We start from the raw sequence: 27,010 nt of genomic DNA on the forward strand, positions 1-27,010 counted from the left end.
AAAGTGTCCCAAAATATGTTTTAATCTTCCACATACATAAATAATTTACTAAAATTTGTTACAAATTATATTTTAAAGAGGAAGCAAAGAACTTTAAGCATATGTTTTTTTTTTTTCAGTCTCCTCCATCTCCTTTTTCTATTAATAATATAACATTGTATACAGAAAGACTCATGTGAAATGACAAAATACAGAGGAGGAACTTATTGATGCGATTAAAGCCTTTAAGTCTGGGAAAACTCCAGGGCTTGATGGCAGTGGAAGTATACCAAACCTTTTTTGATGTACTCAGAGGACCATTCATAGCATGTTTTGACCAGTCCTATGTTAATGGCAGATTATCAGACACTAAACAAGAAGGTCTGATTTCATTATTACTGAAACAGGATACAAGTGCGAAATATAAAGATCCAGTCCTTTAAAAAAAATTGGAGGCCCCTTACTCTTCAGTGTTGTGGTGTAAAAATTCTAGCAACATGTATAGCGCATAGATTTAAAAAGGTATTGTCGGACATTATTCATTCCAATCAGACAGTTCTTTTTCCATGGACACATTGGAGATAATAGAAGTACTGGAAACAATAGAACATTATGAAAACTCTCGGAAACCAGGCCTACGATTCACAGCAGACTATGAAAAGGCTTTTGATAAAGTGTGACTGGAGTTTATATATAAATGCCTGGAACATTTCAAATTTGGAGAATCTCCTTAAAATGGGTTAAAATCATCTACAGTAACGCTAGGTGTAAAATGGTAAATTTTATTTGATTTATTTCACCTTTATTTAACCAGGTAGGCTAGTTGAGAACAAGTTCTCATTTACAACTGCGACCTGACCAAGATAAAGCAAAGCAGCGTGAACAGACAACACAGAGTTACACATGGAGTAAAACAATAAAATAAAGGCTGCTTCTCCGAAAGTTTTAAACTGTCAAGAGGAGTAAAACAATGGTTGTCCACTATCGGCATATCTATTATGGCCATTGAAATTTGAACTACAGTATTAAAATCAAATCCAACAATAATATTAAGAGATTAGAAATCCAGGGTGTAAAAACAAAGGTGTCATTGTACGCTGATGATTCATGTTTTCTTTTAAAACCACAACTTGGATCCCTCCACAGCCTCATAGAGGAAATAGATACTTTATATAACCTCTCCGGATTACAACCAAATTATGACATATTACGTATTGGATCACAAAAAAAAAATAATATTACTTTTACTTTACCATGTAGTTTACCAATAAAATGGTCAGATGGTGATGTGGATGGTGATGTGTATACATATCCCGAAATAAATAAATGATCTCACTCCAATAAATTTTAATAGAAAATTAGCAAAAATAGACAGGTATTTTCCTTTCCATGGTAGCAAGATCTTGTCTATTTGTGTAAAAATATCTCTTTAGTCATATCCCAGTTTACATTTGCGCTGATGGTCTTGCCGACATCTATCGAACTGTTTTTTAAATTATATAAGAAAAAAATATTCATTTTATTTAGAAGGCAAGCCAGACAAAATTAAATGGCCTATTTATATAACGAATATGAATTCAGAGGGCAGAAATGATTAAATATTAAAGCATTGGACCTCTCACTAAAGGCCACGGGTCATACAAAACTTATACTTAAATCCAAACTGATGTAACGTTCGTCGTCCTCGTCTGAGGAGGAGTAGGAGAGATCGGACCAATGTGCAGCGTGGTACGTGTCCACAATGTCTTTTAATGAGAATGAATACAAAATACAAAATGTGTTCATATTAAACATAGAACACTAAACAAAATAACACCGGCGAACGAATACGAAACAGTTCTGTAAAGTGACATGCACTAAACAGAAAACAACTACCCACAAATCAAGTGGGAAAAACAGGCTACCTAAATATGGTTCTCAATCAGAGACAACAATTGACAGCTGCCTCTGATTGACAACCATACCAGGCCAAACACATAGAAAACCAAAACTAGAACAACACATAGAATGCCCACCTCAACTCACGCCCTGACCAACCTAAACAAGAAACATAACAAAGGAACTAAGGTCAGGATGTGACAACTGGTTCTCTAGCAAATTAGTAAGTATGTCTGTTCAAGAAAGACCTTTCCCCCTTTATTCAGATTACAACCTCTCACTCAGTTATTTGAAAAGGTAATCATCTCCCAAATATCGCGATTTTTAAAACAAACCATAGAAAGTTTGATGCAATTTCAATTTAATTTAATCCACCAGAAAGACAAAAAAACAAAAAAAAACAAAGGTATAATCTTCACAAATTATATAAATAAGACTAACTAAAACAGATGGAAATGTCTGCTCTTCCCAAAATACAACCAACTAATTGGTATTACCGCAAAAATGTAAGAGGAAAGTGGAAGGGGAAAGTGGAAGGGGTAAAAGCAAGGAACTTTTCTGTCGGCCCAAAATTGGTTAATGAAAATTGTGAAAACAAAAAACTATACCAGTTCCATTTAAGGACCCAAAAATTGACAGCCTGTGCCATATAGATTGCAAAATAGTTAGGAAGATATTTTTGACATACCGATTGCATGGCATATGGTTTATGAACTGATACGCAAAATGACACTGGAGTCAGTCGGGAAAGCAAAGGCTAGCTTTTTCAAACAGAAATTTGCATCCTAACTCCAAAAAGATTTGGGACACTGTCAAGTCCATGGAGAACAAGCACCTCCTCCTAGCTGCCCACTGCATTGAGGCTAGGTAACACGGTCACCACCGATAAATCCATGATAATCGAAAATTGCAAAAAGCATTTCTCTACGGCTAGCCATGCTTTCCTCCTGGCTACCCCAACCCCTGCAAACAGCTCCACCCACCCCACAGCTACTTGCCCTAGCCTCCTCAGCTTCTCCTTCACCCAAATCCAGATAGCTGATGTTCTGAAAGAGCTACAAAACCTGGACCCCATACAAATCAGCTGGGCTAGACAATCTGTTCTAGGGCTATCCATTCCTGTGAACGGGTAACTTATGATTTTTAATCTTAATTAATGATGTTACATATAGAGGGAGTTTCTGTCAGATTGCTGTGTAAATAAATATGAGAATGAAGCTCTCTTCTTACAGACAGAGAGGTCCAGCCCATATTTTTTGTACAGACTACAATGATGAGTCCTAAAATTGTCCGCTGTGCTAAAACGTATCGCTGAATGGTAGACTGTGTCCAAGGGTTTTAAAACAGAGGTTGCCACATGCATGTAAACACCAAAACCAAAATCCAATGCAGGGCGAAGCATTGTTTGAACAATCTCTCTCTTATTTGTAATTTCTTCCACAAAACAGATCAACAGTGTCAAACGTCTTTCAAAGGTCAATGAACAAGGCAGCAAAGCTCTTTTTAGCATCCAAGGCATTGACATGGTCATTAACAAACTAGCGTGGTTGGTGTGGTAGTACCCAGGCCTAAACCCTGACTGGTTAATATTAAGAATACAATTATCAGATAAAAAGGAACAAAGTTGTACATTAACCAAGGATTTAAGAATCTTAGCTGAGCAAGTCTTGAAATGGGGTGATTATCAAGGCACAAGGCGAGACCCAGATACAGACACAGGAGGCAGATGGTTGGCTAGATGTCCTTTGGGTGTTGGAATATTCTTGATACAGACACAAAGTGTTGAGCGTGATAGACCCAGCAGCATTGCAGTTCTTGACACAAACTGGTGTGACTGGCACCATACCCCCGCTCAAAGGCACTTGAGATACATGTCTTGTCTTGCCTATTTAACCTCTGAATGGCACACACACACAATCCATATCTCAAATCTCAATTGTCTCAAGTCTTAAACATCCTTCTTTAACCTGTCTCTTTCCCTTCACCTACACTGACTGAAGTGGATTTATCAAGTGACATCAATCAGGGATCATAGCTTTCACCTACAGTCTTAATGTTTTGTACACTCATTTTATAGGGAACACATTCGGGACATACCCTACATCTCAGGAATATTGATAGTGATCTAAGGATTATTATGATAAAAACACATTACCCTCCTTAGATACAGAATCAGGTATCACAGAATCATCAAGGTACTTCCTTGAGTGGAGATACTTCCTTGAGTGTAGTAGTTTAAAAGCAGGCACCTGGTGCCTCACGGTATCAGTAGGAACAGGAAGAGTACCTGACCAGGTGGACCAGGACGACTCGTTAGAAGAACCATCATGGCACTCCAATGGGTGAAGCCGTGGATCGCTCTGGTCTTCGGACTATCTGCTGCACATTCTGAGACTGGTAAGAAAAGATATGATGAAATACATTTTAATCTCACTTTAGGATAAGTCATGTTGCATAGTTTAGGAACTAAAGAGGAGCTGGGTTAGAAGCAAAATAAGACTTGTTCCCTGTCTATTTCCAGTTATGATTCCAGACATGACTTCCATTGGGAGTCTATATGATTCCAAACTGCAAATCGTATCAGGTAATTTGTGTTGTTGAATATATGTCACCAAATACTCAAATATCTATATTCTACTCTACTGTTATATTTTACATCTTATATTCAGACATGAATGGTGCAACTATACTGTACATTTCCCCCCATGCAGCAGGAGCAAGTCCCACTCATAACGGGCAGGTCTGCAGCACATGGGGTAACTACCACTACAAAACCTACGATGGAGACCTCTTCCAGCTGCCCTACACCTGTAACTACGTGCTGTCGTCGTTGTGTAAGAGCAGCAGTGGCTACGAGGCCTTTAACATTCAGCTGCAGCGCGGGGAGGTAGATGGGCTGCCAACCATCACCAAGGTATTCCTTTGTGATCAGTCCTTTGATTGTTTTTAAATTTCACTATTGATTAATTGTTTCAAATTTCACTATTGATTCATTGTTTTTAAATTGCACTATTGATTAATTGTTTTTAAATTGCACTATTGATTAATTGTTTTTAAATTGCAGTATTGATTAATAGTTTTTATTGCTCTATGATCTTAATATAAGGTGACCTTGAGGGTCCTGAAAGGCGTCTGTGAAATAAAATGTCCTACTATTATTATTATTAAGGTTTCGTTGAAGCTGGATGGAACCTTCGTGGAGCTGGCCAACGGTAACGTCAGCGTCAACGGATTACAGTGAGTTCCCAGTCTAGTCAACAATGGATCTCAGATGTGGAAAACCATTGGCTCTTAGATGTGTAAAATACATAGTAATACAGGAAGTAAATGATACAGGGGTTTGTTATAGCTTATCTACATCCAATGGGATTCATTTTATTCAGAGAGTTCACTTGCATTTATCATATGTAGGAAAAAAAGAATGGAAAGTATTTTTCACTTCATTCAGTTGCTACATTTGTGCGAAGACTTAAGGTAAAATTCATAACAAGTTTTATAAAAAATGCATTAATGTCATGGATGCAGTGTTGCATCATCATTAATCTCATCTTGAGATCAATCTTTTGCTGTTTTAACATAATCTACATAATATCAGTTTCAACCGGCAACAGTGAGTTCATCAGTGATCTAAAAGCACTCAGAGGTCAAACTCTTATTCTGAAGTTCAGTTGATGTGCATTTACAGATGAAAGTTACCGAGCTGAAATTCCATTTGATGAAATCCTATACAGACATTATTTCCTGGTACAGTCTCAACAGGGGAGGAAGAGAAACACAAAGAAAATACTGTAAAGGACCATTTTGACCCTTGTTGGAATACAGACTCTCCTCTCTGATGAACACTATTGTTTTGTCCCTCTAGGGTCACCATACCGTTTGGTCAGTTTAACGTCTTCATTGAGAGGACCGTTTCCTATGTGAAGATCACAGCCAAGCTGGGGTTAGTCATCATGTGGAATGAAGATGACTCCCTCTGGGTATGTGTTCAGAATGCTTACTCATTTCCATACGTCTTCTGTTACACTACAGTGATATGTGGTTGTTTCACCTACTTTGGTTCAATACACTGATTGTAAATCACTCTGGGGGAAAAGGGGAACTGTTGGGATAAGAGTGGGAACATCAGTGTTAGGGGAACTGTTGAGATAAGAGTGGGAACATCAGTGTTAGGGGAACTGTTGGGATAAGAGTGGGAACATCAGTGTTAGGGGAACTGTTGGGATAAGAGTGGGAACATCAGTGTTAGGGGAACTGTTGGGATAAGAGTGGGAACATCAGTGTTAGGGGAACTGTTGGGATAAGAGTGGGAACATCAGTGTTAGGGGAACTGTTGGGATAAGAGTGGGAGCATCAGTGTTAGGGGAACTGTTGGGATAAGAGTGGGAACATCAGTGTTAGGGGAACTGTTGGGATAAGAGTGGGAACATCAGTATTAGGGGAACTGTTGGGATAAGAGTGGGAACATCAGTGTTAGGGGAACTGTTGGGATAAGAGTGGGAGCATCAGTGTTAGGGGAACTGTTGGGATAAGAGTGGGAACATCAGTGTTAGGGGAACTGTTGGGATAAGTGTGGGAACATCAGTGTTAGGGGAACTGTTGGGATAAGAGTGGGAGCATCAGTGTTAGGGGAACTGTTGGGATAAGAGTGGGAACATCAGTGTTAGGGGAATGGTTGGGATAAGAGTGGGAACAGAGTGTTAACCTCTGATGGGATAAGAGTGGGAACATCAGTGTTAGGGGAACTGTTGGGATAAGAGTGGGAACATCAGTGTTAGGGGAACTGTTGGGATAAGAGTGGGAACAGAGTGTTAACCTCTGATGGGACAGGACAGACCAATAATCAATCTATATTTCTGCACGGTTACATACAGCATTGCCTCACTATCTATTGACATTGTAGTGAGTAAATACTGTATGTATCATCGTTCCCCTTCGTGTGTACGTAAATTACGCCAGTGTACTCAGACATCATAATCTCAGACTGAAACTAACCTGCAAAGCAGACAGACCAGTTTTCAGACAACTCACATTCAATTTAATGACGAAAAAATAATCAATATGATGCTTCATTTTGTTATTTTCCAAAAATGCACACAAGAAAATACAAAACATTATGATGAGAGTTTAAACGGTTTTAACAAAAAGATGAGAGTTGAAAAGATTTGAACAACCATGATGAGTTTAAAGTATTTTAACAACGTTTTTATTTTTTTAATTTAACCTTTATTTAACTAGGCAAGTCAGTTAAGAACAAATTATTATTTACAATGATGGCCTACCCCGGCCAAACCCGGATGACGCTGGGCCAATTGTGCGATGCCCTATCGGACTCCCAATCACGGCCGGTTGTGATACAACCTGGAAACACGATGAGAGTTTAAAAGGTTTTAACAACAGGATGAGAGTTTAAAAGGTTTTATCAACATGATGAGAGATTAAAAGGTTTTAACAACAGGATGAGAGATTAAAAGGTTTTATCAACATGATGAGAGATTAAAAGGTTTTAACAACAGGATGAGAGATTAAAAGGTTTTAACAACAGGATGAGAGTTTAAAAGGTTTTATCAACAGGATGAGAGATTAAAAGGTTTTAACAACATGATGAGAGATTAAAAGGTTTTAACAACAGGATGAGAGTTTAAAAGGTTTTATCAACATGATGAGAGATTAAAAGGTTTTAACAACATGATGAGAGATTAAAAGGTTTTAACAACAGGATGAGAGTTTAAAAGGTTTTATCAACATGATGAGAGATGAAAAGGTTTTATCAACAGGATGAGAGATTAAAAGGTTTTAACAACATGATGAGAGATTAAAAGGTTTTAACAACAGGATGAGAGTTTAAAAGGTTTTATCAACATGATGAGAGATGAAAAGGTTTTATCAACATGATGAGAGATTAAAAGGTTTTATCAACATGATGAGAGATTAAAAGGTTTTAACAACATGATGAGAGATTAAAAGGTTTTAACAACAGGATGAGAGATTAAAAGGTTTTAACAACATGATGAGAGTTTAAAAGGTTTTATCAACAGGATGAGAGATGAAAAGGTTTTATCAACATGATGAGAGATGAAAAGGTTTTATCAACATGATGAGAGATTAAAAGGTTTTAACAACATGATGAGAGATTAAAAGGTTTTAACAACAGGATGAGAGTTTAAAAGGTTTTATCAACATGATGAGAGATGAAAAGGTTTTATCGACAGGATGAGAGTTTAAAAGGTTTTAACAACAGGATGAGAGATTAAAAGGTTTTAACAACAGGATGAGAGTTTAAAAGGTTTTAACAACAGGATGAGAGTTTAAAAGGTTTTATCAACATGATGAGAGATTAAAAGGTTTTAACAACAGGATGAGAGATTAAAAGGTTTTATCAACATGATGAGAGATTAAAAGGTTTTAACAACAGGATGAGAGATTAAAAGGTTTTAACAACAGGATGAGAGTTTAAAAGGTTTTATCAACAGGATGAGAGATTAAAAGGTTTTAACAACATGATGAGAGATTAAAAGGTTTTAACAACAGGATGAGAGTTTAAAAGGTTTTATCAACATGATGAGAGATTAAAAGGTTTTAACAACATGATGAGAGATTAAAAGGTTTTAACAACAGGATGAGAGTTTAAAAGGTTTTATCAACATGATGAGAGATGAAAAGGTTTTATCAACAGGATGAGAGATTAAAAGGTTTTAACAACATGATGAGAGATTAAAAGGTTTTAACAACAGGATGAGAGTTTAAAAGGTTTTATCAACATGATGAGAGATGAAAAGGTTTTATCAACATGATGAGAGATTAAAAGGTTTTATCAACATGATGAGAGATTAAAAGGTTTTAACAACATGATGAGAGATTAAAAGGTTTTAACAACAGGATGAGAGATTAAAAGGTTTTAACAACATGATGAGAGTTTAAAAGGTTTTATCAACAGGATGAGAGATGAAAAGGTTTTATCAACATGATGAGAGATGAAAAGGTTTTATCAACAGGATGAGAGTTTAAAAGGTTTTAACAACAGGATGAGAGATTAAAAGGTTTTAACAACAGGATGAGAGATTAAAAGGTTTTATCAACATGATGAGAGTTTAAAAGGTTTTAACAACAGGATGAGAGATTAAAAGGTTTTAACAACAGGATGAGAGTTTAAAAGGTTTTATCAACATGATGAGAGATGAAAAGGTTTTATCAACATGATGAGAGATTAAAAGGTTTTAACAACAGGATGAGAGTTTAAAAGGTTTTATCAACATGATGAGAGTTTAAAAGGTTTTAACAACAGGATGAGAGTTTAAAAGGTTTTAACAACAGGATGAGAGTTTAAAAGGTTTTATCAACAGGATGAGTATTTAAAAGGTTTTAAAGGGAAGAGTGCATATGCAGGAGAGGTAAAAAACAGAGGGGATTGTAAGACACCTCCCCTGTCAGATGTTTATAAAACACAAACCAACAAAAAATAGAATCCTGATGATAAAAACAGAGAAACAATTAGTGATATGTACTCTTTAAAATACAATTTAAATTAAATTAATTAAATTAAATTAAATTAAATAAACATTCCTAGCCTGAAAAACAGTGCCTTGTGTGTGCTAACATCACACTCCTTGTACTCAGTGTCATTCTATTGGCCGCACACACATATATAGCAGATGTTATTGCGGAAGTAGCGAAATTCTTGTAGCACAGGGGGTGGAATGTTATTATAAACAGACTGGTACCCAGGCTAGAACAAGGAGTGGAATGTTAGCATAAACAGACTGGTACCCAGGCTAGAACAATTAGTGGAATGTTAGCATAAACAGACTGGTACCCAGGCTAGAACAAGGAGTGGAATGTTAGCATAAACAGACTGGTACCCAGGCTAGAACAATTAGTGGAATGTTAGCATAAACAGACTGGTACCCAGGCTAGAACAATTAGTGGAATGTTAGCATAAACAGACTGGTACCAAGGCTAGAACAAGGAGTGGAATGTTATCATAAAGAGACTGGTACCAAGGCTAGAACAAGGAGTGGAATGTTAGCATAAAGAGACTGGTACCCAGGCTAGAACAAGGAGTGGAATGTTAGCATAAAGAGACTGGTACCCAGGCTAGAACAAGGAGTGGAATGTTAGCATAAAGAGACTGGTACCCAGGCTAGAACAGATTCATCTCAGGATGAAGAATGTGAAATGTCAGTACATATGAACTGCTGTAGGTGCATGGCTAGCTAGCTGTATGTGAAATGTACATATATATGAACTGCTGTAGGCGCCTCAACAGCTAGCTTGCAATGCATTACCCCTCAGTCATCTTCCATTGGTTTTATAGGTGGAGCTGGACTCAAAGTTCCAGAATCATACATGTGGGCTGTGTGGAGACTTCAACGGAGTCCAGAACGAGTTCAATAGGAATGGTAAACAAAATCACCAAATGTCTTAGAGGGGTGGATTACGCTCCTGTTCTGCTTATGAATGTGTGGGTTCAATCTATGGGTTAGGAAGGGGTTATAAAGTATTTTTCTAGGTACCATTTTAAGAAAAGGTTATCAAAAACACAAAACACATGATGACAGAGACTGTTTGTAAGGGGAAATAAACAGGTAAGATAAAACCGTGTTTCTTTTCCTACAGATGATTATCTGAAGACAATCGACTATGCTGATATTTGGAAGATGAATGGCCCAACAGAAACCTGTACAGAAATCCCTGTTCACACTGAGCAGTGTGAAGACCAGGTATTTACAAGTCTAGAGCTGAGCTGAACATTTAAGATTTCTTATTCATTACATTTAAACATGACTGTTAGTTTAAAATATCATCATGGCTGACATTTGATCAGTACATAATCCCTCTATGTTGCCTCTAGTAATTCTTCTTCTTCTTCATCCTTTCAGACCAAACTTTGTGAGCAGCTTCTCACCAGTCTTGCCTTCAGTAGCTGTAAGGACCTGATCGCCACAGACTCCTTCATCAAGGCCTGTGCAGAAGACATGTGTCACTGTGGCAACAGCAGCAGCAGTGTCACCTGCGCCTGTCCCACCCTGTCAGAGTACTCCCGCCAGTGTGCTCACGCAGGGGGGAAACCCCAGGAGTGGAAGACCGACCAGTTCTGCTGTAAGGGAACATTATTTGCATTACACATCCTTTTTGTTTTTATACTAGATTGTTTGTATTGCTCTGTTGGTAGTTTGGATGTGGGTAAAAAAAAAAAAAACTCAGCCACAGTTATATTGTAACTCAAAGTAAACACTTTTGATATGCAATAATGCTTTGCCTTAGGTAATCTATAGTGTCTTCTTCTTTGACATGCTAGTATTTACATTTATGTGACTGAAAACTGAGGAGCAAATCCCAATTTTCACTTCCAATGATGTCAATAGAAGAAGCCGTGAAAATGTGAAGTAATGAAGAGTCAGAAACAGATTTGTGACTCTGGTTATTTGTGTTGAGCAGTGCAGACGTGTCCTTTAAGCATGCAGTACCAGGAGTGTGGTAGTCCCTGCACTGATACCTGCTCCAACCCAAAGAGGAACCAGCATTGTGAGGAACACTGCACCGACGGATGCTTCTGCCCTGCTGGTACATGCACTCATTACTGAATACAACATCATATGTCAGCTATGTAACCATTTTAAAGTAGCTGAATACAACATTATATGTCAGCTATGTAACTATTTTAAAGTAGCTGAATACAACATTATATGTCAGCTGTGTAACTATTTTAAAGTAGCTGAATACAACATTATATGTCAGCTATGTAACTATTTTAAAGTAGCTGAATACAACATTATATGTCAGCTGTGTAACTATTTTAAAGTAGCTGAATACAACATAAGTCAGCTATGTAACTATTTTAAAGTAGCTGAATACAACATTATATGTCAGTTATGTAACTATTTTAAAGTAGCTGAATACAACATTGTAAGTCTGCTATGTAACTATTTTAAAGTAGCTGAATACAACATTATATGTCAGCTATGTAACTATTTTAAAGTAGCTGAATACAACATTATATATCAGCTATGTAACTATTTTAAAGTAGCTGAATACAACATTATATGTCAGCTATGTAACTATTTAAAGTAGCATTTAAAACATACAATGCAATCTCACCGACAGAGATTCTGCCCTGCCTACTGCACACTCACTGATTTTATCAGAGATGGGACCAATTCACAATTTTGCACGTCCTAAGCAAGTCTGAAGTCTTAATTTTTTGAGTTTCGTTGCATGTCCCAAGTAATAATGGGTAAGTCCCAAGTAAAGTTCGACAGCTCAGTTCGAGTCAAGCTACAGTACATGTCCCTTATTTGGGGTTTTGAGTCCTCAAGTTAATGGTTAAGTGTTTTATGCCAATTTCATTGCAACTGCAATACATCAGTGATTTTGGCCCCACATGTTTTGCAACCCCCCCCCCCCTCCCTACTACGACATAGTCTTTGAAACCAAATGGTTTTTGGGACCGATGATGCCCTGATGCAGAGGTGCACCACAGGTCCCAGAGTGGTGGGGCAAATCGTTTTTCCTGGGGCCCAGAGCTTTTCCTAATCTGGTAACCTAACCCAGGTGTACATCAGGACCCTATAGGATCTGACTGTGATTAATTAGTAGTTGTGAAAAGTTATTTTTATGGGCAATGATGGGAGTGGGCCCAGATTTACATTTTCAGCAGATGCTCTTATCCAGAGCGACTTACAGGAACAGTTAGGGTAAGAGTCTTCCTCAAGGGCACACTGACACAAGATTGTTCACCTAGTCAGGTCGGGTATTCAAACCATCGACCTTTCAGTTACTAGTTCAATTGTCACGATCGTCGTCAGGGTGACCAAGGTGCAGCGTGGTACATTTCTTTTTATTCATAAATGTCACCAACAAAACACGGAATAAGGACCGTGACCGTTACCGTGACGCTTACATCGACTATACAGGCCACTAACCAATACAACTACCCACAACTAAGGTGGCAAAACAGGCTGCCAAAGTATGATTCCCATCCCAATCAGAGACCACGACAGACAGCTGTCCCTGATTGAGAACCACATCCGGCCAAAACATAGAAACAGAAAACATAGAAATAAAGAAACTAGAATGCCCACCCTAGTCACACCCTGGCCTAACCGAAATAGAGAATTAGAGCCTCTCTATGGCCAGGGTGTGACAGCAATGCTCTTAACCAATAGGCTACCTGTCGCCTAGGTATTCAGATATTTTCGAAACAGGTCACATGGTTTTAAAGAAATTCTGGAAAAAAATCCTGACCCTTGGGTGGATGAAAAACCTGTCAAACTTCAGCAACCTATTTTAAATCTTCTTTCCTGTACACAGACACAACCACAGTGATTGGACAACAGAACTCACAGGGCTGAGCTTAGCATCATATAGGCCCATACAACTGCAATTAAAAATGGACTCACACGGTCCATTTATGTAATCAGTTCTGTGTTGTTTGATTCATTTCAGTTAATCATTCTGGATTGAACAGGTCAAGGTAGCCTAGCCAGCCAGACCAAGTTTGAATATAGCCTAAACCACATTACCATGTGGTTTACCCTGGTCAGAAGGGACAGGGCGCAATGGCTGTAGACTATGCAGCTCCAGGCAGCGGTTGTTATCAGTAGCATAGTCAGACTGAGAAATCCTCTAGTTTTCTTGCCATACAGTTTAAGTGTAGGCTGCTGAAACATTTCCGTGAAGAGTTCTTGCTTGGGTATGTCAGGAGTGATGTGTTATCATGTTTGCTAAATACATACCGGAGGAAAGCGGAGCAGAGTTTTGCTAGATTATGTGCTTTGCGCCTGACATGCGCAACCTGTGATTTCTGTGAATCTGATTGGTCAAGACACAGAACAAAACGCACAGAACCTGCAGCACTCTGATTAAAATAATACATAGGTTTGCATGCGCAAGATGACAAATTGAGTCATACAGCTGCCCTTGTGAATTGATCGCCCTCCATCTAGCTTCAGAGTTCGTTCTGTTCGGTGACCTAAACTGGGATATGCTTAACACCCCGGCAGTCCTGCAATCTAAGCTAGATGCCCTCAATCTCACACAAATCATCAAGGAACCCACCAGGTACAACCCTAAATCCGTAAACATGGGCACCCTCATAGACATTATCTTGACCAACTTGCCCTCCAAATACACCTCCGCTGTTTTCAATCAGGATCTCAGCAATCACTGTCTCATTGCCGTATCTGCAATGGGTCCGTGGTCAAACGACCACCCCTCATCACTGTCAAACGCTCCCTAAAACACTTCTGCGAGCAGGTCTTTCTAATCGACCTGGCCGGGTATCCTGGAATGACATTGACCTCATCCCGTCAGTAGATGATGCATGGTTATTTTTTAAAAGGGCCTTCCTCAACATCTTAAACAAGCATGCCCCATTCAAAAAATGTAGAACTAGGAATATATATTGTCCTTGATTCACTCCAGACCTGTCTGCCCTCGACCAGCACAAAAACATCCTGTGGCGGACTGCAATAGCATCGAATAGTCCCTGCGATATGCAACTGTTCAGGGAAGTCAGGAACCAATACACGCAGTCAGTCAGGAAAGCAAAGGCTAGCTATTTCAAGCAGAAATTAGCATCCTGTAGCTCTAACTAAGAGTTTTGGGACACTGTAAAGCCCCCCCCCCCCCCGCTGCAGCTACTCGCCCAAGCTTCCCCAGCTTCTCCTTCACCCAAATCCAGACAGAGCTGCAAAACCTGGACCCGTACAAATCAGCTGGGCTTGGGGCGGCAGGGTAGCCTAGTGGTTAGAGCGTTGGACTAGTAACCGGAAGGTTGCAACTTCAAACCCCCGAGCTGACAAGGTACAAGATCTGTCGTTCTGCCCCTGAACAGGCAGTTAACCCACTGTTCCTAGGCCATTATTGAAAATAAGAATTTGTTCTTCACTGACTTGCCTAGTTAAAGAAAGGTTAAATTAAAGAAAGGTAAAATAAAAAATCTGGACCCTCTCTTTCTAAAACTATCCGCCGCCATTGTTGCAACCCCTATTACTAGCCTGTTCAACCTCTCTTTCGTATAGTCCTAGATCCGTAAAGATTGGAAAAATGCCGTGGTCATCCCCCTCTTCAAAGGGGGTGACACCCTAGCCCCAAATTGTTACAGCTATATCCATCCTGCCCTGCCTATCTAAAGTCTTTGAAAGCCAAGTTAATAAACAGATCACTGACCATTTAGAATCCCACCGTACCTTCTCCGCTGTGCAATCCGGTTTCCGAGCCGGCCACTGGTGCACCTCAGCCACGCTCAAGGTACTAAACGATATCATAATCGCCATCGATAAAAGACAGTACTGTGCAGCCGTCTTCATCGACCTGGCCAAGGCTTTTGACTCTGTCAATCACCACATTCTTATCGGCAGACTCAATATTCTTAATTTTTCTAATGACTGCCTCGCCTGGTTCACCAACTACTTTGCAGACAGCGTTCTGTGTGTCAAATCGGAGGGCATGTTGTCCGGACCTCTGGCAGTCTCTATGGGGGTACCACAGGGTTCAATTGTTGGACCGACTCTTTTCTCTGTATATATCAATGATGTCTCTCTTGCTGCGGGCGATTCCCTGATCCACCTCTATGCAGACGACACCATTCTGTATACTTCTGGCCCTTCCTTGGACACTGTGCTAACTAACCTCCAAACGAGCTTCAATGGCATACAACACTCCTTCCGTGTTCTCCAACTGTTCTTAAACGCTAGTAAAACCAAATGCATGCTTTTCAACCGTTCGCTGCCCTCACCCGCCCGCCCGACTAGCATCACCACCCTGGACGGTTCCGACCTAGAATATGTGGACAACTATAAATACCTAGTTGTCTGGTTAGACTGTAAACTCTCCTTCCAGACTCATATTAAACATCTCCAGTCCAAAATCAAATCTAGAATCGGCTTTCTACTTCGCAACAAAGCCTTCTTCAGTCACACTGCCAAACTTACCTGAGTAAAACGGACTATCCTACCGATCCTCGACTTCGGCGATGTCATCTACAAAATAGCTTCCAACACTCTACTCAGCAAACTGGATGCAGTCTATCACAGTGCCATCCGTTTTGTTACCAAATCACCTTATACCACCCACCACTGCGACCTGTATGCTCTAGTCGGCTGGCCCTCGTTACATATTCGTCGCCAGACCCACTGGCTCCAGGTCATCTATAAGTCTATGCTAGGTAACGAATTGCAAAAATCGCTGAAGTTGGAGACTTTTTTTTCCCCTCACCAACTTTAAACATCAGCAATCTGAGCAGCTAACCGATCGCTGCAGCTGTACATAGTTCATCTGTAAATAGCCCACCCAATCTTCCTACCTCATCTCCATACTGTTTTTATTTTATTTGTTTTTATTTTATTTACTTTTCTGCTCTTTTACACCCCAGTATCTCTACTTGCACATCATTATCTGCTCATTTATCACTCCAGTGTTAATCTGATAAATTGTAATAATTTATTCCTATGGCCTATTTATTGCCTACCTCCTCATGCCTTTTGCACACACTGTATATATACTTTATTTTTTCTACTGTGTCCTTGACTTGTTTATTGTGTTATTGGCTTGTTTATTGTTTACTCCATGTGTAACTCTGTGTAGTTGTCTGTGTCACACTGCTTTGCTTTATCTTGGCCAGGTCGCAGTTTTAAATGAGAACTTGTTCTCAACTAGCCTACCTGGTTAAATAAAGGTGAAATAAAATGAAGATACTTTTTTGTCAAGTCTCAAATTGCAAGTCACATGACTGGAGTCCACGTCCTTGTATTTTAAACCAGGAAGACTGAATTAAACCTCATGTCAGATATGTGCATAGCTGCAGGAAGTAGGGGTGCTGAGTGTCCAGCAGCACCCCCTAAAAAATCATAATTAAAAAAATATATATAAAAAAAATTTACACTGGGCCTTTAATATAACATATATTTACGGAATCAGTTGACTAAATGTGATGTATTGAATGTAAGTCATGGGATAAGCTGGCTAAATGTATTGAATGTAAGTCATGGGATCAGCTGGCTAAATGTATTGAATGTAAGTCATGGGATAAGCTGGCTAAATGTATTGAATGTAAGTCATGGGATCAGCTGGCTAAATGTATTGAATGTAAGTCATGGGATCAGCTGGCTAAATGTATTGAATCTAAGTCATGGGATCAGCTGGCTAAATGTATTGAATGTAAGTCATGGGATCAGCTGGCTAAATGTATTGAATGTAAGTCATGGGATCAGCTGGCTAAATGTATTGAATCTAAGTCATGGGATCAGCTGGCTAAATGTATTGAATGTAAGTCATGGGATCAGCTGACTAAATGTATTGAATGTAAGTCATGGGATCAGCTTGCTAAATGTAATGTATTGAATGTAAGTCATGGGATCAGCTGGCTAAATGTATTGAATGTCTTTCTCATAGGAACCGTGTTTGATGACATCACTCAGACTGGCTGTGTAGCTGTGAACCAGTGCTCTTGTCTCCACAACGGACAAACTTACCAGCCTGGACAATCATTCTCAAGAACATGCCACAAATGGTAAGAGCTGCATTGCGTTTATATACACAGAATTGTTGTGTGTGTTGATCCGGGTGTGTTGAGGCTAAACTGACTGTCCCTCTCCGTTAGTACCTGTATCCAAGGCCAGTGGAGCCAGATGTGTTGAGGCTAAACTGACTGTCTCTCTCCGTTAGTACCTGTATCCAAGGCCAGTGGAGTTGTATGTGTTGAGGCTAAACTGACTGTCTCTCTCCGTTAGTACCTGTATCCGAGGCCAGTGGAGTTGTATGGATCTAGATTGCCCTGCTACCTGCTCCATAGTGGGAGGTTCCCACATCACCACCTACGATGGGAAAGCCTACACGTTCCATGGAGACTGCTCATATGTCCTGTCCAAGGTAGGGATCTAACCTACTGCATGGAGACTGCTCATATGACCTGTCCAAGGTAGGGATCTAACCTACTGCATGGAGACTGCTCATATGTCCTGTCCAAGGTAGGGATCTAACCTACTGTATGTAGTGGTATTAGTGCCAACAGAAATATTGAATAAAAATGTGGTCTCTTTCATACAAATTCAAAGTGACTCAATTCAGATTCCATGTCAGTTGGCACTAATATGCCTCCATGATGACTGTATGTTTTAGTAGATTTAACTCCTAACTCGCTAGCGAACATGTACTGGCCAACGAACCGGCCACATCCGGCATAGATTGCAGCCGACAGCTGGCAGCCACGTGCATTGGAGGTGCTTATACATACCATGGCCATCACCATCCATATTAATCTCATAAATACTTTTCAATCAAGTTGAACCATAATATACAGTGCCTTCAGAAGGTATTCACACCCAATAATGGCTGTGATAGGAGGAAACTGAGGATGGATCAACAACATTGTAGTTACTCCACAATACTAACCTAATTGACAAGTGAAAAGAAGGAATCCTGTACAGAAGAAAAACATTCCAAAACATGCATCCTGTTTGCAACGAGGTACTAAAGTCATACTGCAAAAAATGTATTAAATAGTGATTTTTGGAGGGGGTCACTGGCCTACACACAATATCCCATAATGTCAAAACGGAATCATTTTTCTAAAATTTGTAAAAAAAAATTACAAATTACTTTAAAAGATAAATCGAAAAATGTTGAGTCAATAGGTATTCAACCCCTTTGTTATGACAAGCTTTATGTTCAGGAGTAAACATTGGCTTGACAAGTCACATAAATACATTGCGTGGACTCGCTGTGACTTACCGTCTTTAACATGACTTTTGAATGACTACCTCATGTCTGTACCCCCACACATAAAATTATCTCTAAGGTCCCTCAGTCGAGCAATGAATTTCACAAACAGATTCAACGACAAAGACCAGAAAGTTTTTCCAATGACTCGCAAAGAAGGGCACCGATTGGTAAAAAAAAATAAAAAGCAGACACTGAATACCCCTTTGAACATGGTGAAGTTATTAATTACACACGTTGGATAGTGTATCGTCACACCCAGTCAAAACAAAGATACAAGTATCCTTCCTAAACTCAGTAACCAGAGAGGAAGGAAACTGATCGGTGATTTCACCAATGGTGACTTTAAAACAGTTACAGAGTTTAATGGCTGTGATAGGACAAAACTGAGGATGGATCAACAACATTGTAGTTACTCCACAATACTAACCTAATTGACAAGTGAAAAGAAGGAATCCTGTACAGAAGAAAAACATTACAAAACATGCATCCTGTTTGCAACAAGGTACTAAAGTCATACTGCAAAACATGTGGCAAAGAAATTGACTTTTTGTTCTGAATACAAAGTGTCACGTTTGGGGCAAATACAATACAACACATTATTGAGTACCACTCTTCATTTTTTCAAGCATAGTGGTGGCTGCATCATGTTATGGGTATGCTTGTAATCGTTAAGGACTGGGGAGTTTTCACCCTCATAGATATCATCCTAACTAACTCGCCCTCCAAATACACCTCCGCTGTTTTCAATCAGGATCTCAGCAATCACTGTCTCATTGCCGTATCTGCAATGGGTCCGCGGTCAAACGACCACCCCTCATCACTGTCAAACGCTCCCTAATATCACTTCTGCGAGCAGGTCTTTCTAATCGACCTGGCCGGGTATCCTAGAATGACATTGACCTCATCCCGTCAGTAGATGATGCATGGTTATTTTTTAAAAGGGCCTTCCTCAACATCTTAAATAAGCATGCCCCATTCAAAAAATGTAGAACTAGGAATATATATTGTCCTTGATTCACTCCAGACCTGTCTGCCCTTGACCAGTACAAAAACATCCTGTGGCGTTCTGCAATAGCATCGAATAGCCTTTTCAGGGAAGTTAGGAACAAATATACACAGGCAGTTAGGAAAGCGAAGGCTAGCTTTTTCAAACATACATTTTTATCCTGTAGTACAAACTCAAAAAAGTTCTGGGACACTGTAAAGTCCATGGAGAATAAGAGCACCTTGTCCCAGCTGCCCACTGCTCTGAGGCTAGGAAACACTGTTACCATCGATAAATCCACTGTAATTGAGAATATCAATAAGCATTTCTCTACGGCTGGCCATGCTTTCCACCAGGCTACCCCTACCCCGGTCAACTGCCCGGCACCCTCCACAGCAACCCGCCAAAGCCGCCACCATTTCTCCTTCACACAAATCCAGATAGCTTATGTTCTGAAAGAGCTGCAAAATCTGGACCCTTACAAATCAGCCGGGTTAGACAATCTGGACCCTCTCTTTCTAAAATTCTCTGCCAAAATTGTTGCAACCCCTATTACAAGCCTGTTCAACCTCTCTTTCATATCATCTGAAATTCCCAAAGATTGCAAAGCTGGTGCGGTTATCCCCCTCTTCAAAGGGGGTGACACTCTAGACCCAAACTGCTACAGATCGATATCTATTCTAGCCTGTCTTTCTAAGGTCTTTGAAAGCCAAGTTAACAAACAGATTATCGACCATTTCGAATCCCACCGTACCTTCTCCGCTATGGGTGAAGGTACGGTGGGTGCACCTCAGCCACGCTCAAGGTCCTAAACGAAATTGATAAGAGACATGCTGTGCAGCAGTATTCATCGACCTGGCCAAGGCTTTCGACTCTGTCAATCACCACATTCTTATTGGCAGACTCAACAGCCTTGGTTTCTCAAATGATTGCCTCGCCTGGTTTACCAACTACTTCTCTGATAGAGTTCAGTGTGTCCGGACCTCTGGCAGTCTCTATGAGGGTGCCACAGGGTTAAATTATTGGGCTGACTCTATTCTCTGTATACATCAATGATGTCTCTCTTGTTGCTGGTGATCCTCTGATCCACCTCTACACAGATGACACCATTCTGTATACTTCTGGCCCTTCTTTGGACACTGTGTTAACTAACCTCCAGACGAGCATCAATGACATACAACTCTCCTTCCTTGGCCTCCAACTACTCTTAAATGCATGCTATTCAATCGATCACTGCCCGCTCCTGCACGCCCGTCCAGCATCACTACTCTGGACGGTTCTGACAAGGAAAACGTGGACAACTTCAAATACCTATGTGTCTGGTTAGACTGTAAACTCTCCTTCCAGACTCACATTAAGCATCTCCAATCCAACATTAAATCTAGAATTGGTTCGCTATATCGCAGCAAAGTATTCTTCACTCATGCTGCCAAACATACCCTCGTAAAACGGACCATCCTACCGATCCTCGACTTTGACGATGTCATCTATAAAATAGCCTCCAACACTCTGCCCTCGCTTCATACTCGTTGCCAAACCTACTGACTACAGGTTATCTACAAGTCTCTGCTAGGTAAAGCCCCGCCTTATCTCAGCTCACTGGTCACCATAGCATCACCCACTCGTAGCACGCGATCCAGCAGGTATATTTCACTGGTCACCCCCAAAGCCAATTCCTCCTTTGGTCGCATTTCCTTACAGTTCTCTGCTGCCAATGACTGTAATGAACTACAAAAATCACTGAAGCTGGAGACTCATATCTCCCTCACTAGCTTTAAGCACCAGCTGTCAGAGCAGCTCACAGATCACTGCACCTGTACATAGCCCACCTGTAAACAGCCCATCTATCTACCTCATCCCCATACTGTATTTATTTATTTATCTTGCTCCTTTACACCCCAGTGTCTCTACTTGCACATTCATCTTCTGCACATCTATCACTCCAGTGTTTAATTGCTATATTGTAATTAATTACTCCATAACTTTACTGTCATACCTTAACTTTACTGTCATACCTGTTGCCGATTGTCCCCAGCAAACCAACAAGACTGCTTTCACAGTCCTGGGTGACATAGTGAAATGTGGGAAGACGGACATTGAGACCTGCCTAAGATCTGTAACCCTGGTGACTCCAGAGTCCACGGTAAGTTAGCAAGTCCGTGACTCGTATCACCACTTCAGGGTTGGAGTAAATTACATTTCATTTCCAGTCAATTCAGGCAGTCCACTGAATTCCAATTCCAATGCTCTTCATTGTTTTTCAGTGAGGAACATTTGGAATTGGACTTAGGTTTTCTCTCTGAATTGACTGGAATTGACTCCAACCCTGTTCCACACTCCTTAACACCAGGGGAGTCGCTTTAACTCAAGTTGTAATTTGTCACTTGCAGATGATCGTCATCAAGGCCAGTGGAAGGGTCTTTGTCAACAAGATGTTTTCTCAGATGCCGCTTTTCATGGGTGAGGGACTGATTGATGGCTGCTTGAGAAAAGGGATACAGAGATGTGATATCTGTCTATTTTTTGTAGTCATTGATCAGTATAAACGTATGTTTGAAACCCTTCCCATGCAGTACATTCTGTACCAGAAGTTGTCTCTTTCTTTCGTCTTTCTTTCCTTGTCTAGCAGCATGTAACACCATAAGCATCCCACAATAGGGAAGTGGGAGCTAAAAGTTCATGGTAAACCAGATTGTAACTAGAACTTGTGTATATTTTCCACAGCTGATGTAAGGATCTTTCAGCCCTCTACGTTCTACATCGTTGTGCATACCTCTTATGGGCTCCGTCTAGAGGTCCAGCTAACACCTATAATGCAGGTCTACATCGTAGCTAGCAGTTCACACAAAGAAAAAACCCAGGGTATGTTTCTCTCTGCTCATTTAAAGTCTTTGTGGAAAGATAAGTGTTTTGGGGTTGTTGAGAAGCGCTATATAAATGTCATGCATTGTTATTATAAAAGATGATTGGTTATCAATCTACTGTTAATGTAACGTGTGCCACTATACCACTTGTTTGAGGGGTTCGGTCAAACCTCACCTGAAACCATTATTAATAAACTAATGATACTTGATGCATTGCATCTTCTGTCAATGTTAGTTCAAACCACCTGTTATAATGTTTTGTACCTCTTATCCAGGTCTTTGCGGAGACTTTAACAGCGTCCGCGCTGACGACTTCAGAACCATCAATGGACTCGTGGAAGGAACCGCTGTGACGTTCGCCAACATGTGGAAGAACAAAGCAAGCTGTCCTGATGTGGCACAGAACTTTGAGATGCCATGCAGTCTGAGTGTAGAGAACGGTACTCCTTCGACCTCTTTAAAAGCACTAACATATGTCTAATGCAGCGGTTCTCAAACTAGGGGTCACGACCCCATGTTGGGTCACTTTATATGACAATGGGGTCACGGGAGAATTTCCAAAATACCAAATAATATATACACAAATTTGTTTACATCCCTGTTAGTTAGCATTTTGCCTTTGCCAAGACAATCCATCTATCTGACAGGTGTGGCAGATCAAGAAGGTGATTTACACTATGACAATAACACAGGTGCACCATGTGCTAGGGTAAAAAAAAGGCCACTCTAAAATGTGAGGTTTTTGTCACACAACTCAATGCCACAGATGTCTTACGTTTTGAGTGCGCATGCAATTGGTATGCTGACTGCAGGATCCACCAGATCTGTAGCCAGATAATTGAATGTTAATTTCTCTACCATAAGCCGCCTTCAACGTCATTTTAGAGAATTTGGCAGTACATCCTCACAACCGCTGCTGATGTCAGTGTTGTGAACAAAATGCCCCATGGTTGGTGTGGGGTTATGGTATGGGGCTGGCATGAGCTACAGACAATGAACACTCTTGCATTTTATCAATGGCAATTTGAATACACAGAGATACCGTGACGAGATCCTGAGGCCTATTGTCATGCCATTCATCCACCGCCATCACCTCATGTTTCAACATGACAATGCACAGCCCCATGTCGCAAGGATCTGTACACAATTCCTGGACGCTGAAATTGTCCCAGTTCTTCAATGGCCGCACTTGACCGTTGCACTTGAATCATTCCCACGTTGAACGGCTAGTTCCACTACGGAATGAAACCACACACTATTGCAGGTTTTGATATTACCGTCCGCAATCGGTGTGGGGGGATAGAGGCACATGTTAAACAAAGAATTTATGCTATTTCTCGCAATCAAGAGGAAACTCTGATTGAACGACTCACAAACTCCCCAGCTTTTTATGGGACTGAAAGGTGGACTCTTGCACAAATGGGGCAAATCTATGGTGGGACAGCGGGCAGGCCTCTTCACCAGTCCAAATGGGGTCGTGTGCCAAAAAGGTTTGGAAACCCTTGGTCTAATGAAACATGAAACCCAAATGCGCTTCAACCCAGCTTGAACAAAAAGTGAATCAGGTGCTCGACTGAGGGACTTGATAATACCAAAACTATTCCTTACTAGTAGTAGAAAAAGGATCCTCTGTATAGATTTTCTAACAAATTATTTGTTAAACTTTTATAATTAAACCGTTTCATTATGTTTCGACAGCCTTTATCAGAGCCTTGGAAAACTTCTTGGGGATTACACTTACATATGTCTAATGGGATGCACAGTAAAGCCTAGATAAAAACACTGTACTTTGTGAAATGTTTCTAATATCTCATATGTTTTACAGAGAGATATGCCAAGTACTGGTGCTCAATGCTGTCAGATAGTAAAGGAATATTTTCCCAATGCCACACCGAGATCAACCCAAATTACTACAAGGAAGTAAGTATGATGATTTTAACTTCTCAAATACTCTTTAATTACAGAGTTATCCCAAAGCTCTAAGAATATATTTATTTAAACAATCATTTAAGACGTTCTATATCAAATAATTATATAATATTAATTTAATTTATCTCAAAACATCTAAGATTTTTGTAGTACTATTGTCCTGTGCTTGTGTGTGATTTCAGAAAACAGTAGTTTTCTTCATTATCACATCTCATAACTTCTTCTTCTTCTACTGTTTCTTCTTCTCTCCCTGTAGATCTGCCTATATGACAGTTGTAACTGTGAGAGGAGTGAGGAGTGCATGTGTGCTGCGGTCTCCTCCTACGTCCATGCATGTGCTGCTGCAGGCGTCCTGCTCAGTGGATGGAGAAACACCACCTGTGGTAAGATAAACATCAGAGATACTGAATATATTTATTTATTAATTAATGAAGCGTTCCCCTCCTATTTACCCACGGTGTCCAGGGTTCCCCCTCCTATTAACACACGATGTCCAGGGTTTACCCTCCTATTTACCCACATTGTCCAGGGTTTACCCTCCTATTAACCCACGGTGTCCAGATTTCACCCTACTATTAACCCACAGTGTCCAGGGTTTACCCTCCTATTAACCCACAGTGTCCAGGGTTTACCCTCCTATTAACCCACAGTGTCCAGGGTTTACCCTCCAATTAACCCACGGTGTCCAGGGTTTACCCTCCTTTTAACCCACGGTGTCCAGGGTTTACCTTCTTATTTAAAAACAAAATTCCGCAAAACATGTAATTAAATGTTGAATCACCATACTGTTTTCAACAGGGAAGTACTCCTCTAGCTGCCCTGACACGATGATCTATGACTACACCATGACCAGCTGTGACCGCACCTGTCGTTCACTGAGCCAGACAGACTTTACCTGCCAGGTACATTTACTTGGACATCTCATTTCTATTCATGTTACTTATTTAATATATTTTTATTCTCATAATTATTGTTATTATTATTCATTTTTTTTAATGTTTTGTGGTCTATGACGAGTTTATTTTGATGTGAATGGTTGTGTGTTTTGTTGTTGTGTAGGCTGTTGTTGTCTTGTTGTTGTTGTGTAGGCTGTTGTTGTCTTGTTGTTGTTGTGTAGGCTGTTGTTGTCTTGTTGTTGTTGTGTAAGTTGTACAACCGAATGCCTAAACTGAAATGTGTCTTCCGCGTTTAACCCAAACCCTCTGAATCAGAGAGGGTGCTGCCATAATCGACATTCACATCTTCAGCGCCCGGGGAACAGTGGGTTAACTGCCTTGCTCAGGGCCCGGGGAACAGTGGGTTAACTGCCTTGCTCAGGGCCCGGGGAACAGTGGGTTAACTGCCTTGCTCAGGGGCAGAACGACAGATTATTACGTTGACAGCTCTGACATTCGATCCAGCAATCAATGCTCTAACCAATAGGCTACCAGAGCCCCAATATATTGTTGTTGTCTTCTTGCTGTTGTCTTGTTGTTGTTGTTGTCTTCTTGTTGTTGTTGTCTTGTTGTTGTTGTGTATGTTGTTGTCTTGTTGTCGATGTCTTGTTGTTGTTGTGGATGTTGTTGTCTTGTTGTTGCTGTTTTGTTATTGTTGTTGCAGACATGCCCAAAGTAATTTCCCCTCATGGATAAAACATTTTTAATTGAATTGAACAGTTAGACCATGTGTCTGTGGACGGCTGTGGCTGTGCCGAGGGAACCTACCTGAATGACCAGGGAGAGTGTGTCCCTGCCTCACGCTGCTCCTGCTACAATGGAGGCACAGTAGTACCCCCTGGAGCGGTCACCAGGATCTATGGGGCTACATGGTGAGGACTTGGTTGGCATGTGAAAGAAAATCTCTGAAAATCTGATGGTCTTCTCTGTTGTGGCTCTACTAAAATATTTAGAAATCGACTGTCTTCTTCTGAAGTGTTGTTTTACTGCAAGAGGCATGCTAAACCATGCTTAACCCCCTCCTCTTGTACCCCTCTTAACCACCCAGCTCTTGCAGACAAGGGAAATTAAGCTGTACTGGAGAACAACAACATTTATGTGAGTACTCTGAAATTCAGAACACATCGTTATTTGCCAAATTTAGCAAATCACTTCACATCCAAGACTCTGTAGTTTAATCCCTACTAACCTATAAAGCCTACTTTTGTTCCCTACAGCCTGTGAAGAACCAATGGGTTTCTTCAACTGTTCTAGTGCAGGGCCCGGAGCCAAGGGCTCAGAGTGCCAGAAGAGCTGTCAAACACTAGACAGTCACTGTGTAAGTCTACAATGGGACATGTCTTACAACACGTTAATAAAAATATGAAAATGCCTCACAACATGTTTTAATTTAAGATGTGGACATACAGTCAAATAATGTCCCCATCTTATACCCTGGAGAGGGGAGGGACATTCAGGCACATAATGTCCACATCTTATACCCTGGAGGGTGGAGGGACATTCAGGCACAAAAAGTCCAACTTAAATTCATGTCAGTCCTTCCCTGATTCATTGTGTTATAGATCAGTGCAGAGTGTGTGTCAGGCTGTGTATGTCCTGATGGCCTGCTGTCTGATGGAAACGGAGGATGCATCAAGGAAGATCTATGTCCCTGTTCTCACAATGGAGTCTATTACCAACCTGGACATGTGCTCAAAGTAGACTGCAATACCTGGTAAAAT

At 40.4% G+C, this 27,010-nt stretch overlaps 1 protein-coding gene across 1 annotated transcript in view; it reads left to right on the forward strand.

Annotated features, from left to right (window-relative positions):
- Nucleotides 1–4,080: 4,080 nt before the first annotated feature.
- LOC110501031 (uncharacterized) overlaps nucleotides 4,081–27,010 on the forward strand; it is a 50,695-nt gene continuing 27,765 nt past the window's right edge. Inside the window, exons 1-22 of the mRNA XM_090214300.1 lie at nucleotides 4,081–4,254; nucleotides 4,379–4,441; nucleotides 4,569–4,771; nucleotides 5,027–5,094; nucleotides 5,720–5,834; nucleotides 10,169–10,253; nucleotides 10,471–10,574; nucleotides 10,734–10,953; nucleotides 11,293–11,418; nucleotides 17,248–17,365; nucleotides 17,586–17,724; nucleotides 21,597–21,704; nucleotides 21,952–22,021; nucleotides 22,286–22,423; nucleotides 22,701–22,865; nucleotides 24,251–24,345; nucleotides 24,611–24,737; nucleotides 25,153–25,256; nucleotides 26,010–26,161; nucleotides 26,338–26,387; nucleotides 26,507–26,607; nucleotides 26,852–27,003. Of these exons, the coding sequence (XP_090070426.1) occupies nucleotides 4,185–4,254; nucleotides 4,379–4,441; nucleotides 4,569–4,771; nucleotides 5,027–5,094; nucleotides 5,720–5,834; nucleotides 10,169–10,253; nucleotides 10,471–10,574; nucleotides 10,734–10,953; nucleotides 11,293–11,418; nucleotides 17,248–17,365; nucleotides 17,586–17,724; nucleotides 21,597–21,704; nucleotides 21,952–22,021; nucleotides 22,286–22,423; nucleotides 22,701–22,865; nucleotides 24,251–24,345; nucleotides 24,611–24,737; nucleotides 25,153–25,256; nucleotides 26,010–26,161; nucleotides 26,338–26,387; nucleotides 26,507–26,607; nucleotides 26,852–27,003 (2,573 nt within the window). The 5' untranslated portion in view covers nucleotides 4,081–4,184. The remainder of the gene's footprint in view (nucleotides 4,255–4,378; nucleotides 4,442–4,568; nucleotides 4,772–5,026; nucleotides 5,095–5,719; nucleotides 5,835–10,168; nucleotides 10,254–10,470; nucleotides 10,575–10,733; nucleotides 10,954–11,292; nucleotides 11,419–17,247; nucleotides 17,366–17,585; nucleotides 17,725–21,596; nucleotides 21,705–21,951; nucleotides 22,022–22,285; nucleotides 22,424–22,700; nucleotides 22,866–24,250; nucleotides 24,346–24,610; nucleotides 24,738–25,152; nucleotides 25,257–26,009; nucleotides 26,162–26,337; nucleotides 26,388–26,506; nucleotides 26,608–26,851; nucleotides 27,004–27,010) is intronic.

Source organism: Oncorhynchus mykiss, chromosome 2 (genome assembly GCF_057628025.1).
Source record: "Oncorhynchus mykiss isolate SJ-2025 chromosome 2, ASM5762802v1, whole genome shotgun sequence".
Taxonomy (NCBI): domain Eukaryota; kingdom Metazoa; phylum Chordata; class Actinopteri; order Salmoniformes; family Salmonidae; genus Oncorhynchus; species Oncorhynchus mykiss.